This window comes from Centruroides vittatus, unplaced genomic scaffold, assembly GCF_030686945.1.
Source record: "Centruroides vittatus isolate TY-2023 unplaced genomic scaffold, ASM3068694v2 contig_563, whole genome shotgun sequence".
NCBI classification, from domain to species: Eukaryota; Metazoa; Arthropoda; class Arachnida; order Scorpiones; family Buthidae; genus Centruroides; species Centruroides vittatus.
The window spans coordinates 884,133-903,279 of NW_027122334.1; the positions used below are offsets into that span (position 1 = coordinate 884,133).

Below are 19,147 nucleotides of genomic sequence, written 5' to 3' on the forward strand. Positions count from 1 at the left end.
GTTTAATATTTGTATTGCAAAATTAATATACAGGAGGGTGCAAAAGTAGGTATACAGTTGTTATTATGGGGAAAAAACATACAGGGAGAAAATAGGAAGAAAAAACATTTATTTTTATGTACAAATTAAATCACAAATAAGAAATACGAACTAATAAAAAATAATAAAAATAATAATGAACACCAAACATTTGTATTTCTCAGTTTCTCAACTGTATACCTACATTTGCACCCCCTGTATAATAGTATCACAATAATTATAATATGAATAATTGAAAGTAACAACATAAATATATTTTGCCTATGTTGTTTATTTTATATGTTAATTTTTTTTCTAAGGTCCTAGATATGTTATTCAAATTGGTGAGAAATTAGTTGATTTCAACGAAAATTTCAAAATGTTTTTAATTACAAAATATTCTTCATTGGAATTGCCACCGTATGCATCTGCTTTAATTACAACAGTGAACTTTAGTACTACAAAAGCAGGACTAATGGGACAGGTAAATATAGTTAATTAATTATTTAATTATAAATTTAAAAAATAATAGAACCTATCAAATTCTTATATCTTCAGATATATCAAGCTAACTAACTTGATGCATCTGAGATATGAACAAATGTCTGAAATTAAAATTGGTCAATAATAATCTTGGAACATTGTAAAGTATTGCAAAAGATATTATGAAAGTATTTTTGCATTGATTATTGTGAGTTAGCCAGAAAAGGGAGAGAATCAGTTAATTCTTGCATCAGGAATAGTATAAGGTCTTTTCGCATGTGGGTGGTGTTGAAGGAGGCAGGAAAAACTTGTGCCTTTACAAAAAAAACCTGTTTATTAAAGTAGGCCTACAGTTTAGGTTGGCAGGATGGGAAAGAGTGCTGCAGCGCCACAGCACTAGTGGAAATTTGAATTTGCTGACTGGAATGCTTTCGTTTAACCAATGTTTTGGTTGATCGGTATTCAGATAATCGATGCTCTACTGTAATAACATTGTAATTCGATCAACTTAAAATCAGGAAGAGCGTTTTTATTTATAAGATAATAAAACAATTAGTGATTTATTGACGTTATTAGTAGTAATAGTTATTCAGTATAGACTACACTGACCAACCTTAAAAATAACACCTTCCTCTCATTTACAGAGAGTTTCTTAAATTTAACGTTTATTTTTGCATTTTTGAATCAAATAACAATAAAGTACACATGAAAAAAGCACTTAGAATTTCACAATTATTTTACTTTGTTAGAAAGACAAAAAAATGAAGAAATTACTCATATAATCGTAGTTTTGGATGTAATGCTGACAGTTTCACAGTTTTAGAATAAAAACTCATTTGTTTTTGTGTGACGTAATGCATTTGTTTTTTTAATCTAGAGCCCTCTAGAGCAGTGGTTCTTAACGTTTTTAGTGGTCAGCACCCCCTTGAATATGAAAATAAATTCTTGCACCCCCTTAAAAAATGTGTGTATATTTTTTATTTAAGAAAAAACATTTATTGCATAAATAAATGCCATGTTTATTTACAATATATATTACTATATAACATAAAGAGCAATATTTAAATTTTAATGGCTAGATTGTTGTTGTTTATTCATAATAATTCTATTAAACCAAGGCTTTTTTTTTGAAAGAGCCACGTGTAAGTCATCAGATGCATTTAAGCGATTTCTGGCTTTTGTTTTGATGTGCAAAAGTGCTGAAAATCCCATTTCACAATGGTAGGTGGTGGCAAATGGTAAAAGTGTCTCTAGTGCTGCTTTTTCCAGTTGTGGATAAGCTTCTAACTGTTTACACCAGAACTGTTCTAAGTCTAGTTTTTCAAATTCTATTTCCATACGCACATTAGCTGTTTTTTTTTTTTTTTTTTTTTAATTTTTGAAAATTTCTCTCGCACCCCTGGAAATGCTCTCTCGCACCCCTGAGGGTGCACGCACCCCAGGTTAAGAACCACTGCTCTAGAGAGATGTATGGTCTCACTTAACCTGACATGTATGGCATTCTCCTGGGATAAACCAGCTTGCCAGCTTTTACCATATGGAAATATCTGATTTCATGGTCTCCTCAGATAGACTGACATGCTGGTCATTCTGCAAAAATACAGTAAGAGAAAACTTGTCATGCATCCTTACAAAGCAGATTTTAATGACTTTAAAATGATAACATGTCATAATAAAATATATAAGCATTCAATTTATCATCTATAAATTCTATCTGCGCTATGGTTTAGTTAAGTATAATTTAATAAGATGATGAAGTATCCAGTTAGATTATTAACTAATTAAAAAAAAACATTATATTATATCTGATATGTTGTAACTATTATAATTCTGAACACTACTGTTTTTTTTTTTCTTTTTTGTTTTTATGCAAAAAAGCATGACACCAAAATAACTTTTATTTTACAATATGCATTTTGAAATGTTCTCTTAAGAAAAGGTCAACTCTTACTCAGTCTACTCAACTCTTACTCAGATGCATCAAGAGTAGTTACTCTTGATGCATCTGATGCAGGTCTTACTCAGTCTACAAATTAAAAAAGAAAAATGGTAGCAATTATAAAAGGATTAAAACAAAAAAATGTTTAAAAATTTTAAAAACTTACTAGTAAAAGGCTATAATTCCACAAATGTTTCTTTTTAAATAAAAAATAAAAGGAGTGAAATGTTTCCACAAAATTAAATACAATACCACATATTCCACATAGATGTCAATTTCTAAATCAGTATCTAGCATTTGAACAGCAATTACTAAAACAATAAATTTAAATTTCATTTTTCTTTTTTAAATTATTGCCACAGTTCTATAAACCAAGAGAAAACCAATCTTCTGCACATTTCCACAATTTGAATATATCATTTATTTAACAATATTAAACTTCCTCTAAGACAATTCTTTTAGACTTAGCATTAATTTACATTTCTTAGTACAATTTTAATAATATTTCTTTAAAAACTATTTTCTATTCCCATTCCTACAGAATTATTAATCAAATTATTACTACTATTTATAATTTTTTTATTGAATTATCATTGATATATTTTATTATAATAATTAATATACAATTATATATATTTTGTTTCATTGCAGTTATTAGCTGCAGTTTTACAGCATGAAAAACCAGAATTAGAGCAAAGAAGAATGCAATTATTAGAACAAGAGGAAGAATTAAAATTACAATTAACAAAATTAGAAGAATCATTGTTAGAACAGTTAGCATCAGCTCAAGGCAATATTTTGGAAAATAAAGTGTTAATTGCATCTTTAAATAATACAAAATCAAGTAGTTTAAATATATCTTCAGCTTTAAAAGAATCTCAGCAACTTCAGCTATCTTTAGAAGAAGTAAGTATAATTTATGTTTTGAGTATGTTTTCTTCTTTTATAAAATGAAAATTCAAACTTTTATGGCAGATATAAATTTTTTTTATTTTTTAATTCTTTATAAAGAATTTATCAACAATATATTTATATAAAATTTGTATTTTGTAATTTTAAATTTTATTCTAATTTCTATTTTAGGAAAGAAAAGTTTATTTACCATTGGCTCAGTTTGGTAGCAATTTATATTTTGTAATAACCGAACTTATTAAACTGAATAATATGTATGATTTTAGTTTATCTACATTTTTTAAATTATTTAATCAAGCTCTTGCAACTGATAAGGTAAGTAAAGATTAAGATTTAAGATCTTATTTTACTTATAAGATTGAGTTGGATAATTTTTAATTTAAATTCCATAAATTTAATTCTAATGAAACATTATAATTAAATATCTAGCAATTCATATAAATTCTTGAAAATTAATTAAAAATACAGATTATTACTTTTACAATATATTGCAACAATTATATATATTTGTTGTAATTATTTATATTAAAGTTAAAAGAATACATATAAAAACTTCAAATAATCATATAATGTATTTCTTAAAATAGTCAATATTCTGAATGTAATCAAAATTTTTTTTATTTGAGAAAATCATTTATTTTGTTTTATTTCTTGTGCAGATAAGTAACAGTCCAGAAGATAGAATGAAAGGATTAATCCAATCTCTTCAACATTTAGTTTATGAATATGTGTGCCGTTCCTTATTCAAAACTGATCGATTAACCTTTGCTATGCATTTAATACATGGAATGTATACACAACATTTTCAAGAAAATGTAAATATTGTATAATTGTAATCATATTGATATGATAAATTATTTTAATATGTAAGATTAAAATTAAAATTTATTTTTATAACTAGAACAAAAAACATTTTTAAAGCATAAATTCAAGAATCAAAAATAATTTTGTTTATGTTAGATATGTTCAGAGTTTTAATTCAAACAATAAAATTATATATTTGTAGTTACAGGAAGATTCATTATTGTTTTTATTCTAGATAATGGATTTTCAGGTTTAGTTCTAATAAAATACAGCTTTATCTTGTATTCTCTGGATCTAGCTTGCACTAGATTGAGGAAAAATCATTAAAATTTAGATTATCTCTAAAATGCTAAAAACCATTTAGTACAACACAGAAAATTTACATCTTTCTTACAATTTCCAGCAGTAAATATTTATTAAACAGTTACTGCTGAGAAGTCTAAGGAAGGTGTGAAGTTACATGTAACATAAATGCAAAAAATGAAAAATTCAAAAATGTTAAAAGAAAAGCATGTGTCTTGATCCACAATTAAAATAGGTTTTTAAAAACTTTTTTTGCTAATTTATACTAGATCTTTGAAGGTGCCAAATCATTCAGTTCTTAATTAGAGATAAAATTTTATCATTTATTTTTCTAAAATTAAATTGAAAATTATAAGTTTTGAAAATATGTCAACATTAATATTCCTTTTTGGATGAATGGATTTTTTAAACATTTTATATTTTATGAAAAGTTGTCATTGTTATTAATCAATGGCTCAATATCATAATTGATCCAAACATGACATCATCCATATGGTACAGAGGGGATATATTCCCCAATATTTTTGTACCAGCAAATTGTCTTCCTCCCAATGTATTTTTATTTCATATTATACTGCAAAAATTAAAATTAGAAACAAGTGCTGTATACAACAAATACATCTTATATTGTATATCCACTCAATATTGCCTGTCCTTCAATATTTATACAAATAAACCCCAATGAACTCAAAGACATCTTTCTCCGACTTTCTTTACATAAAAAATATAGCACTAACTTCTTAAATTGATGAAGTCCTTGAAGAAAATAGCATGATTAAATTTCATTGTCAGATTAAACATTATAAAGAACAAAATTTTCAAAAAAAAATGAACATAATCAATGTTTTAAAGTTTTGGAACATTAGCATTGTTTATAATTCTTACAACTGTAAATTTTTCAAACCCTTACAAATAAAACTTCAATACAAAAGAACAAAAACATGTTATTGTTCATTTATATTTTCTTATGTTATTACATTGAAATGGAATGTTATCATGCTTTCAGAGCAAGATTTATATAAAAACTGTGTTGTTTTAAACAAAATCTCTTTAATGTATCAATTACATGGAATTTTTCCACTCAGAACAGCAGATGATGTATTGCAATCTTTAAAAGTCATCTGGTAAAAAAGAAAGTAGAATCAGCTTGTAAACATGAGTTCCATGGTTATGAACTCTTGCTTGAAAAAATTTATAGTTTTTACATTTTAACATAACGACATAATATAATATAAAAGAATGTAAAACTACAAAAAATATTTTTTGTTTTGTTGTTTTATTTCTAACATTGCAGAAAACTCTATGGTTCTAAGATATAAGCATTAAATTTTACAATAATTTTATGTTTTGGTAACATACCTAACATGTTAGAATATTCTAAAATTTTAACATTGGTGTTTTTTTATATTACATGAGCTGACAATGAGTTTTAATCTCAAATACTTTTTAAGCTATTTTCCAATGGTTTCTCTAATTCAGGAATTAATGTTTGATGGTGTTATGTATAATTGATTCATTTTCAGAGTTTTTTATATAATTGATAATGAATTTTGTAGTAATTATTTTAGTAAGTATAAATAAATTTATATGAATTTTGAATGTGAAAATGACAATCTTTGCAAAATAATGTTTACTCTTTCTTATTAAATATTTTCTAAATTTTAAAATCAGATTTTATATTTATTATATTTTCTGATACATTTCTCCATTTTTTTTATTAACATCTGAATTTGAATTTTATATTTTTGCTTTGAGATTTTAAATTACTTTTAGAATATATATTATATATATATATATATATTATTATTAAATTTGATTTATATGAATTATTTTATTTGTATTAAATTAAAATTGTTTAACATAATAAAATAATAATTTTTAATTTTTAGGAATGGGAAGCCTTTATTGGAATGTTGATTACCGATGTGAAATTAGATAAAAATGAAATGAAATCACTTCTGCCTGACTGGGTGGAAGAAGAAAGAGCTTTAGCTGTGACTCTATTAAAAGTAAACATTAAAAAAAAATATATTTAAAATAAATTATTTTTGGTTATCTAATTTTATTATGTCAGGTAAATTATATTTAAGATTAGAATTATGGAATTTGTATTTTTTCGGCTTTTCTATTTTTTGAGTATGAATTATTCAATGTGCATTATAATGATATTTTATTTATATTTATACATTATAAAAACATTTTAATACATCCTGAACATTGTACCTTTATATATATACAATGTACAGAATGTATTAAAATGTTATTATAATGCATATTGTTTTTATTCAAAGTGATTGATGATGAGAAGTTAATAAATTTAATTCAATAGTATCCTATTATTATGATGTAAATTGTCTTAATAAATAATAACAATAACATGGACAAAACAATTCATCATAACAGATCATACATCATATTTATTGGTAAACAAAACAAAATCACATGCTGAAAAGATTAGCAAATACACAGAACTTGCACATGAAATAAAGCATTTGTGGATAATAGACAATATACTTATCATGCCTGTAGTCATTTTTGTGTAGGCATCATACCGTAATTCTGTATACTACACAAAAGTCTAGAGATGTTAGGCCTATCACAATAGCATACATACATATTACAATACAAAAAGCAGTCATGCTAAACATTTATCGCATAGTTAGGAAATTCTTAAGTGCAGAAATGTTCATGAACATCACATAACCACAGTAACAGATTTGTTATTGCTCTGCTTTGACCTCAGCCCAGGATAGCACTGGGCACTGATATTAACTGAGTAAAATGTGATCTACATACAGAATAATAATAATAATAATAATGTGTACAAAATGGCATTTTGTAAAAAAGAAATAAAGTAGTTGAATGTATGAATAAGTATGTTTACATTTTGTTTATAGAACTTCATCAGATAAATATAAAATAGAATATAACAAATTTTGAATTAGAACAAATTATACAAACATTTGTTGGTTTATATGATAAAACAAATCAATGAACACTTTTATTTATTTTAATGAAATTCTCCATTTTTTAACAATAACCATTGTTGCAACTGAATGGAATTGTAATTAGTTAATAAATTATTATTAATGTCATCTATACAAAATTTAATTTTTAAAAAACTTGAAATATTTTGAAAAATTTTAAATCTGCTGCATCCACTTTTAAATTATTATGTAAAAATAACACAAATATTAGCAAATTTTTTTACTGCTTTTTTTTTCTTCTAAAAAAGACATTACTTTGTTTACATTATTATCATTATTTGCAAATATCTGCAGCATATGGTCCAATATGTTTGTGGAAAATTTTGTTTAGTTGCAATACCACATTAATAATAAAGCATTAAACTCAGTACTGTAATCTCAGTATAACTACCAATAAGATTAACTGTAAGATTCAAAAATAATTGAAAACTAAAAATAATTTTAAAATAGATATTTGTAACACCAGTCATATATTTATTTAAAAAATTTTTGTTTCTACGTTATTTCTTCAAATAATTTGTTTTTTTTTTGACAATCATTTGTATAAGACAAAAACGGTGATTCAAAATAATTATAGGGGGTATATATCAGAATTATTAAAACTATACATCTACTAATATACTGATAATTTGTGCATTAATATTAACTGTAAAAAAATCAGCATAAACTTTTTTAAAAAAGTTACATAATAGATTAATATTGTCTGATGTGATTCAACGAAAAATTAAATCAAGATAAATTTCTTATGTTTGATCATAAATACCAAATTTCTGAGTTACAGCATTGATTCAACTGGAAATATAGTTAAATATTAAAAAAGAAATGTTGTTGGAATTAATTTTTTTTTTTTTGTATTTAATTCGTAAAATTAATTTTGATATATAACATATAAGTACATTTTGTTATGTATCATACAGCTTGCTTTTTTTATTTTTAGAATACATTCCCTAACTTATTTTCAAGTCTAAGAATTAATGATGATAATTTATGGAACACTTTTGCCAAAAGTTATCACTGTGAACAAGAAATTCCATCCATTGTAGAACAACAACTTACTTCATTTCAAAAAGTTTTATTAATACAAGCATTACGTCCAGATCGCCTCCAAAGTGCAATGACAACATTTTGTTCTAGATTATTATGTAAGTAAGAATTGAAAAATTGATTTATTTTTTATTAATCAAATTTATATATATTTTAATTACATATTTTTTTAGCATTAAAAGAGCTTTCTCCACCTGCTTTAAATTTACGAAACATTTATTCATATGAAACATTAGCTTCAGAACCAATATTAATTATTATATCACCTGGAGCCGATCCATCTCAAGAATTGCAAGAACTCAGTGCTGAAATTGTAGGATCTGAAAAATATTATCAGGTAATAATTCATGTAATAAGTTTAACTACTGAGTAGTAAGCATAAAATTAAATTGTGAAATATTAGTAGAAAACAATAATTTTGATTCACTTTTATTATAAATAGGAAAGAAATATGGTAAATGTAAAAATATTTACCATAATTCTTATGTTATGTTTTATGGTAAATATAAATATAAAAATATGTATATTTACCATAAAACATAACTTTATTAAAGTTAAAATGTAATTTCCATGCTAATGTCATATAATAAGTTGTGTGATATATATGTAAAGTATGATAGAACTGATATTAATAATTATGGTCATTAAGACTTGTTCAAAATATTTTTAATTTGGGCTAAAATAAAAAATTACTTTTTATCAGTAAAAGACTAACAATTAATGACATCTATTCTATTAATGGAAAATTAATTACAGATATTGAAAATAAAATTATTTTGAAAATTTGGATGTCATTTGCAGCCTACATTGTTAGTCTCTTCATGAGAATACTATCAAACATAAACATCTCTAAGCACAATACTTATATTAAAGCCAAATTATAAATATTAAATTTAATAAGAGATAGTACCTAATGGTATCTCAAGGCAAAATTACATAAAATTTAATTATTAATAGTAGCAATGACAGTCAATTTATTCTAGCTATCATTTGGCTTTGGAATACTATCAACTGCACATTAAGTTGATGGTAACTTTTTCATATTTTATTGGAGCTTTATTGAGCTTATTCAGATTGTTTTAAGAAGATAAATGATATTTCTTAAATTATATTTCTCCTGAAAGATCTTGAAAGCATTTTGAAAAACAATAATCAACAATTTAAAATTTTTTTCAGGTATTAATTTTTTATACATAATTTTTATTCTGTTTTCAATTAATTGTAATTTTTTAAATTAAATTTTATAGCGTATAATTAGTATTGAACTTTTTTGTAATTTGGTTTTAAATTTCAGAAATCAATGTATATTAATAAAAAAATTGTATTTTTTTGAACATTAATAAAACTTTTTATTATAAAATATGAAGATTGATATTATTATTCATAATTTTTTAGGTTTCAATGGGTCAAGGGCAAATGGAAATTGCTATAGACTATCTTCATAATTGTGCACAAGAAGGCAACTGGTTATGCTTGAAAAATCTTCATCTAGTCACTCATTGGTTACCTACATTAATTAAAGTATGTGATTTTTTATATTTAAGTTGTGAAAACTGATATATTTAAAAAATTTTTCTGTCATTCATCAAAATATATTTTGCCTCAAAAAGAATAAAATTCTTTAAGCATTTATGCTATGAGAACTAACAGATTAGCCATTCAGTTATTTAACAAACATATAGAGTAATCAAAATTTTTTGTTTTCAATGTTGAGATTCCTATTAAATGAAGACAAGTGATATAGTATGACTGGAAGTATTCACATCAATTTATTTAGAAATATAAAAATCATCAACATAGACAAATAATATATATATATATTAATTGAATAAAAGCATATATATATGCTTTTATTCAATTAATTTAGATCCTATGATGAATTTGTTCACAAATTAAATATAATATACAGGTAACCCCCATATAACATGGCACTTCTATATCACGAATTCACTCTGACATGGTTCGAGAATTGGGTAAAACCCTCGTACAACATGAAATGTAAATAAATTTTTACATACTTAAGTACTAATAGTTCACGAAAATTATTATTTTCACGAACTATTAGTACTTAAGTATGTAAATTTTCTTTCCCTGCCTTCTGTCGATACACATGGTCCTTCTCGAAACTTGTTTCAATGTTGCCAGATCTCGACGCTTCTGCTTTTGCTGTTGCCAGATGTTTTTCCCTTAATCCATACTTGCTTTATTCTTCATAAGTGCTTAGCACCATATAAGGAAATTTATAAAGATCTTTTAACTAAAAGCAAGCAATCTAAAATTACATACTTTTTGCAAAAGGTAAAGCATGGATCTGAAGATAATGCAGAAAAATGCTCAGAGGATAAGGATAACTTGCCCTCAGTTAATAGTGCTTAGTGATGACAAAAAAGACATTGTTCAATTTATATTCATATGTATCACTTAAGAAAATTTTAATAAAGATATTTATCTTAATTATGAAAATATAATAGCATGTTTTTTAATTTTTGAAACCTAACCCCTCTTTTCGTACTAGTTCTTTGTTTCGTATAACATGGATTCGCATAACATGGCAATTGTTTGGAATGTAACTCCCATGTTATACAGGGGTTACCTGTTATTTTTTATTTATGAAAAGTGGGGGGAACTCCTGGTATCACTCATAGGTACGACCAGGAGGGGAAAAGAAATGAAGGAAGAAGGAGAAATGCGAAGGATAGGGGATGAAAGTGGGGGCAGGAAGAGGGAGGAAGAGGTGAGATCCCACAGCGCACGCATCAGGACAACTGCCTGACAAGCGGTGGGGTGAACAAGCAAAGCAGTAAAACAGATAAGACAGTAGCATGTAGCGTAGCGAACGGTAGCATAACACTAGGATACAGAAAGTCACAATGGAAGTGAGAATCACAAGGAAACAGTTCCTGGGTACATGAAGAAACACTGTTGAAGAGAAGTCCACTCAATCAGGATTTTGAACACTGTTGTTTGCGGTGTGTAGACTGCTCGCTGGATTCAGTGCTGCCGTCGCTGAGAGAAAGTCTGCTAGCTTATAATAAATGTCCTTGTTTTCAAGGAAGACGTTAAAAGGACAGGGCCAGTTGAAGCCAGCATAGAGTACACTGCCAATAAGAGTGTCACGGTTCTGGTTGAACAGCGTACAGTCAAAGAGGAAGTGACTGCTGTCCTGGATGGAAGTGCCATCACACTGACAGATGTTGTCTTCTAGTATATGAAATCTTTTTAAGTATGCCTTGAAGTTGCCGTGACCAGTTAGCAACTGGGTCATAGCGAAAGAAGGAGAGAAGTGTCTCCACTGAAGGCGCTGGGTGATGTTAGGGATGAAGTTGTAAGTCGTCCTGCCGGTGATGCTGCTATCCCATTCCTGTTGCCATTGGTGGATTGCAAGCTGGAAGTTCCAGTACTTAATTTTAGAAGGTGGGATCTTGTCGTAGCTAGACGGGAGGGAGGAGGCTGCGGCGGACTTAGCGAGGCTGTCGGCGGCTTCGTTGCCTGCTACACCCGAGTGGCCACGTACCCATTTAAAATGAACATTGTGGTTGTGCGTATTAGAGGCAAGATGACGGTGGATTCGAGGAACGTTATCGCCTCTGCGCCGGAGGCCAGTAATGTAGTGGATGGCAGTGATGCTATCGGTATAGACGATGATGGTTTTGTTACGGGGGAACCAATCAGTGAAAACATAGTCAATTGCCTTAGTAATAGCAAGTATTTCCGCTTGGGGGACAGAACAATGAGGACCTAATTTGAAGGCAGACTTATGAGTGTCGCCGTTTTGATGGTTAATAAGAACAAACGCTGCCCCCACATTCTCGTTGTTCTTGGACCCATCGGTGTAGATGGAGATGTCACAGGTATCATCATGAGGAAGGGTGTAACTACTGATGGTAGAGTAGCCTACCGTCATATTAGAGTTAGCATCCTTCACCTCAATACCGTAGGATTTGATATCTTCCTTTACTTGCTCAGGGAGATCAGAAAGCATAGTATTAATCTTATTGGTGTTGCAGAGGTGGTTGCTGGTGCCTAATTTGTTAATGTTCCAGATCCTGGCTGCCATTTTGGCTTTTATGTGGACAGGAAGCAGACCAGCAATGACCAGAAGGGCAGAGGTCGGGGCTGTCCGGTAAGCCCTGCAGATCCTAAGAGCTGCAATGCGCTGGGCCTTAGAAAGCTTCCTTTGAATGTGAACCTTCTGTGCAGCCTCCGCCCAGATCGGAGCCGCATAGAGCAAAATAGGTTCAATTGCTCCTAGATAAATGTATTTGGCTGCTTTGTATCCAATGCCCCAGGTATTCTTAGCGATGGAAAAAAGGGCGTTTGATGCCTTAGTTGCTTTCGAGACCACCATGTCAATGTGGCTGGACCATTGTAGTTGTTGCTCGAGTTTAACACCTAGGTATATAAATTCCTTGACACGGGAGATTTTGACACCATTGATCTCAATGCGTGGGCTTCTCTGTAGCGGAGTGTTTTTAGAAAAAATTATATAGCAGCACTTCGAATAATTGATGGGGAGCTTGTTTTTGTCGCTCCAGCTGAAGACCTTTGTTAGGAGATTATTACTGAGGATAGGTAAATTGCCAGAGTTCTTGTCAGAGACAAGAATAACTGTGTCATCAGCATAGCCTTGGATAAGATGGTTGTTGTCATTATCATTATTAATATTAGATAGCAGATCGCTGTGGACGATAGTCCATAGGCCCGGACCAGAGATTGACCCCTGTGGACAGCCCTTGGTGACATGATGGCAGTGACTAATGTTGTTCGCAAAAAGGCCAGCCTTCCTGTCGTTGATAAAGCTTTTGATCAGATGGAATAAGTTTCGAGGACAGTGGTGAACCTGGAGCTGCTGCAGGATTGTGGGCCACCAGAGGTTGTCGAAGGCTCCACGGAAGTCGATCGAGACTAACAGCGTGTGCTTCCTTTCAGCTTTGGCCTGGGTGATGTACTCTGTGATCTTGGTGAGAGCCGTAGTGGTGGACTTCCCAGGAGTAAAGCCATGTTGATGATGGCTAAGGGCATTCTTTCTTCTTAGGTAGGATAGGATCCTGGTAATAACTAGCCTATCTAAAACCTTGCCCATAATTGGGAGCAGGCTGATAGGCCTATAGTCTTTCGCGAACTGAGGGATTTCATTCTGGCGTTTCCTAATAAATTTTACTGATGCACATTTCCAATAACGAGGGAAATAACCCAAAGTTAGGCATCGGTTGTATAGTGTGACGAAAGTTGATGGAATGGCGAGGAACACCTCTTTGACCATTTTACCAGTGATGTGATCCATACCAGGTGCCTTTTTGTTGTTGATAAGGTTAATTGCATGATTGACTTCTCTGTAAGTAAAGGGGCGATCATCTTCCTGGTTGGTTGGTTCAATCGTGCTGTTACGGGTCTCTGTTTGGTCCACGGTGTCGTCCTCAGGGTCGTCGAGAGGAAAGTGATACTCAAACAATTCCTTTAGAGTATTCTCCAGGGAATTGGTATAGGATCCCTCGTTAGTCTTAACAGCCATAGGAATATTTACCTTGTCTCTCTTTTTGAAGGCAATATAGTATGGGTCACCCCAAGGTTCGTTAAACCGACTGCAGTATTGCCTCCAGGCTTGATGTCTCTTTTTATTAATTAGGGTTTTGTAATTATTAAAGTTGGATGTGTATTCGGCCTTCTGGGTGAGCCTGAGTTGCTCGTCCGTCTGGTTTTGATAGCGTTTCCGAAGAGTACGGACATGCTTACGGTGCCTCGTTAGTTCCCCATCCCACCACGGGGCATTGGTCTTTGTTTTGGTCCTCTTCTTGCTGGCCAAGTGGTAACAGTTAAGAATAAGGTTAGTGAGGTTCTGGATGCAGTTGTCGATGTCCCTTTCGTCCATTTGAATAATAGGCATATTAAAGTTCCAGTTGTCTTGAATAAGTTGTTGGAAGGAAGTCCAGTTGGTGTGATGGTACATGGTGGTGTTGACAGCATCCACAATATCGAACTGTAGTTCGATCTTGATGTACCTATGGTCACTGGCACTCGGCTCGGTCATCGTTGAGCAGTAGGAAACATTTGGTGCCATATGAATATTTGCCAGGGTAACATCAATCCAGCTTTCACCTCTTGTGGAATAGAATGTGGCGAGGGGGCTGGTGTTACATGAGGTCAAGTACAGAGTTGCTACAAACTCTTGCATACGAAAACCCCTGCTGTCTTCGACCGGGCTGTGCCACAAGAACGATTTGGCATTTGTGTCCCCACAAATCAGCCAAGGTCTATCAGCGACTGTCTTACTGATCTGATCCAGGTCATCTAACATAGGCTCGATGTCCTGGTACGGAGAGCAATAGATTGAGGAGATAAATATACTTCCATGGTTAATTATGATAGAACAGGTGGTGACATAAGTAGTGGAGAGGTGCGGCAAAAACTGAACGGAAAGGTGTTTATTCCTAACCAAAATTGCCGTTTTAAAATTGCTCTTAGATCCCCTGGGTGGGAAGGAAGTCATGCCAGAGTAACTGGTGAGCTCCCCTTTGAAGAGGTAAGGTTCTTGGACCACAATGAGATCAGAATTCCAATTTTCGGCTGTTTTATTTAATAGGGAGGAAGGGGCCTTGGCCCGCTGTAAGTTAATCTGTAGGATAGATATATTCCTTTTGGTATGGCTGTTACGGTTAGAAGCATGGGTTGTAATTAGGTTATGAGCGGTAGTGGACAAACAAGAAGAATTAGGTGACCTCGTAGTATGTAGTGGCTGGTTACAATCCATAGTTGGTCTGTTTTATAGTCTGGGTCTTCATTCTTATTGTAATTGGACAGCGAGGGTTAAAGGCGTTGTGGTCTGTGGTATATCTGTCTTGAACTGGAATATCTTTATTGGCCTCCTTGCAGTTGGTGCAACAAGGAGTGTGGTCAAGCCTCTTACATTCCCCAAACCTGTGTCCCTTGGTACAGTGGCTGCACCTCTGCTTGTTTGGGCAGTTGGCCGAAATATGATTATACCCGCAACACTGGAAGCATCGCACCAGTGGGATATAATCATTAACAAAAATATTGGCCCATTGGATAGCTATATGTTTAGTACATATCAGGGAGTCACGTAGCCTTGGTGTTGTAGACAAGACGATGTGCCTGCAGTTTTCTTTAGTACTGTTTCTGTGCAGGATTGTGCTTACCCTTGTATTGTCAAGAAACTCCTCTTTGGTGGTAGTGTGTAGAAAGTCATTTTGTTCGTAGATTATGGGGAGGATTTCAGCCTCGTCAACAGTGGTGGGTACGTTGTTAAGGATTACTCTGGGTCTCCTTCCCTCAGATATCCTGCTTTTGATTTTACTTTGAATTTCTGGAAGCTTTTCAATGGCTTCTGCTAAGACTTCGGCCTCCTTGTGGCTATTTGTTCTGAAACAAATGCCATCCCCCTTTACTTTTCTCACTGCTTTAACTTTCACTTTGAGCTCATGTGGTTTTATTTTTTCCCTAATTTCACTTTCAATGAGTTGCATGTTAGTAGTGGAATTGCCGCCCTCCTCGTCAGTTTTTGGGTACAGGATAAGAGCAAAGCTTCCGCCAGAGCCTTCATTTTCTAGTTTGTTTCGGAGAGATTTGTTTATTGCCCTGGTTGTTGAGGTAGGTTTCATATTCAGCCGGGTGATGTCTGCATACGTGGTAGCCGGAACAGCCTGGGCTGTTGGCGGAGAACACTTGGGGTGGTTGGATCTGACCTCACGCAGGATGCCTTGGAATTGACCAAGGCAAGAGAACAGGCGAGTAAGCCTTTCCCGAACTTCCTTGCGCCCCTTAGTGGATATATTCGATTTATAAGACTCTGGCACTAGGTCAAGAATTCTGACAAAGTGCTCATTGGCCTCTGCGAGAATAGTTTCCTCGAGAGAATTGACATTGTCCCGAGGAACGGTAATACCTTCCATATTGAAGATACAAGGAGTACTGAACAATGTGAATAGCCAAGCCACTTAACCGATGCAACGGAATAGCAACAGTACACAGTACGCCGAGTGGCTACCTCCACCACGTGGTAGGGAACAAAGCCCTTTGTGCAGAGTGAAAAGGTCACTGCGAGATACGGAAACGAGTCGTGTTTCCGCAGAAGATGAGAAACTCACCGACAAAATAATTATAATTATAATTATGATAACAAACCAAAGAGTCTATACCCGCTGACCAAGGAACGAAATAAAGAGCTAAACACGATGGAGAACTTTCGGCTTTCCCGGCTAGGCGCCTAGCCGTTAACCCGCCGAACCGAATCAGCTCGCACTAACCCGGTGGGTAATAAAGTAAAGATAACGTTACCACCAAAAGCGGAACCGGGAGGCAGATACCCGCTAACACACGAGAACGACGCCGAACGGATAAAACCACGCCGATCGGCTAGCAACCACGTGGCGGTTTGGCTCTTTGTTAACGGTAAAATCAGATCGTTAATAACTCAATAACCGTAAGAGTGAGCCGAATGAGATTTATACACGTCTTAGATGGGAGTATTATCTGACTAATACCGTCGTTAATCCTAATCGATGGCAAAAAAGGGGCCCTAAGGAGCCCGAGCAAAATCGAAAATTACGGACGCTCGTAACTTTCGAACTACCGGTCGGAAAACCAAAATGTTTACCCTTACGGAATCCTTACTACTTGCGCTATCCAACGGTATATTCCTTTTATCTGTCGACGCAAAATATCCTGAGATTTGGCGATCAAAGTACGGAGCACAATTACTAGCACCCATTCACCTGGCGAGCTAAGCGCCCTCCCTCGTTACCTGTATACTAAAAGAATTTTAACATGATTGCATTTGTGAGGTTAACCGAGGGTAGGAGATGGAGAATGATTCCTATCTTCTCTACCTCTTAACGGCACAAGACCTTGAGGTCCGACCTCGGTTGTCGAAAGGATGATTAAGGCTCGAGCGGTCAATGATTAGTTATGGATTTGGGATCGTAAGATCCCGTTTACGTCAGGAACTGACACCAATCTATCAAACTTCTCGCGGATAGATACGCGTTTTTCGGAAGCATAAGATGCCGATGATGAGGGTAATCGAGGAAGAAACGCACACTCTTCTAATATTAAACAAAATACCCGTTTATTTTGTGATTAATAGGGAATACATCAATTAACGTATTGGGAAGTATTTATATCATCGAATCGAATTATTAAACCGCGTCTCGAGTGAACGGAGAGAGAGAGTTTACAAAACATCGCGAGCAGGATAAATACCTTAGTGATCCGGAGATTTGTGATCCTGAGATTTGCACAAAGTCCGAGGAACGAGAGTTCGCTTGAAAATAAGAGTCACTGGACTGTAGATAGATGAAATGGACGGCTTCAACAGCAGGAGATGATAATCCACGACACACACTTATCAGTTGTCGAAACTCTGTCTCTCTCTCCCTCTCTGCGTTCGTTTTTCCTTTTATTTTGGGATCTTGGGTTCGAGATTTTGTGAAGTACGTCAAGGGTGGAAGTCCCTTTTGACCAATGGTGAATTACATGATATAATTATTTTTCAACAGTTAACTCATCTTCTACAAGGAAGTATTACCGTGGGAACGATGGTTTATGATTAATTTTTACGAGAAAATTTGTCGGTGTTTTTCCGTTTTTTGTTTCTGTGTTTGATTTAACCCTAACTGTCGAAAATCGGTTGGCAAATAAAATAAAATTTTAATCGAATCTCGTTATTCTTATATTCGAACCTTCACACATTCAACAATATCACTAGGATATCTTGCCCATGTGCAAGTCCAATTTTTTGTGTCCCTTACAAATATACCATAAATATCTATTTTCTGATTACCATCAATACTCCTTTGAATTGAGTTTGGATGGTAAGAATGTCTAGCAATGTTGTTATAAAGTAGTCTGTACAGGTTATTCCTTGCCAGACAAGAAACTCACCACCAGAGCCACTTCATACATGCTTGATAATGCAATACTATAAATATTACATATAAATATACAATACAAACAAATATTAACTCTTGGACCATTGGAACTTGCTGTTTTGCTTTTTCAATGTAATGCTATGTTTCATTTTTTTGTCATTTCACAATTCAAATCAGGTACTTAATTAGGAATGACTTTGGCAATGGTGCCTGTTTGCAGTGCACACTCTGCATGCCCACTTACAGCAGCCCTAATTACTATGTAATGAAATATTTTTAAGTAAGAATTTATTTAAGTTTATACTTATCTTCTTCAACTTTTGTAAGTAAATAGCTTAGAATTGTAATCTCTCAAGTTTTATAAATGCAAATAAACACCCATATTGCCATAAATAATTTAGAAATATTTATGAATTACAAATGAATTTGGCACTAGAGGAAGGCATTTGGCACCATCTCATGTTAAACTTAATAATTATAATAATTAATTAATTAATTTAGATTAAACTGGAAGAAAAGAATTGGCCCAAAGCAGGACTCGAACCTGCAACATCTGCTTACCAGGCAGATGTGTTGCCAGTTACACTACCTGGACCCTCAATCCGATCTCCTCTTCCAGTATATATAAGTTTAAGATATAATAAGATACCATTGACAGCTACCACAGTGCCGACTGGGGACACACTTGCACCCTTGGCCAGAAACATCCATTCAAAGCACTCAGTTGGCCATTGTATACCTGGCAAGGCATAGATATAAAAATATAAACACCA

The 19,147-nt window shown here is 32.6% G+C and overlaps 1 protein-coding gene and 1 non-coding gene across 2 annotated transcripts in view; one reads left to right on the top strand and one right to left on the bottom strand.

Moving 5' to 3' along the window:
- Positions 1-19,147, top strand: part of btv (beethoven) — a 239,088-nt gene that overhangs the window by 196,916 nt on the left and 23,025 nt on the right. Inside the window, 8 exon segments of the mRNA XM_067274747.1 lie at positions 339-502; positions 3,092-3,346; positions 3,524-3,667; positions 4,012-4,167; positions 6,349-6,468; positions 8,384-8,588; positions 8,664-8,827; positions 9,886-10,011. Of these exon segments, the coding sequence (XP_067130848.1) occupies positions 339-502; positions 3,092-3,346; positions 3,524-3,667; positions 4,012-4,167; positions 6,349-6,468; positions 8,384-8,588; positions 8,664-8,827; positions 9,886-10,011 (1,334 nt within the window).
- TRNAT-GGU (transfer RNA threonine (anticodon GGU)) lies at positions 18,898-18,969 on the bottom strand. Its single transcript has one exon. It is a non-coding gene; the product is annotated as a tRNA-Thr (tRNA).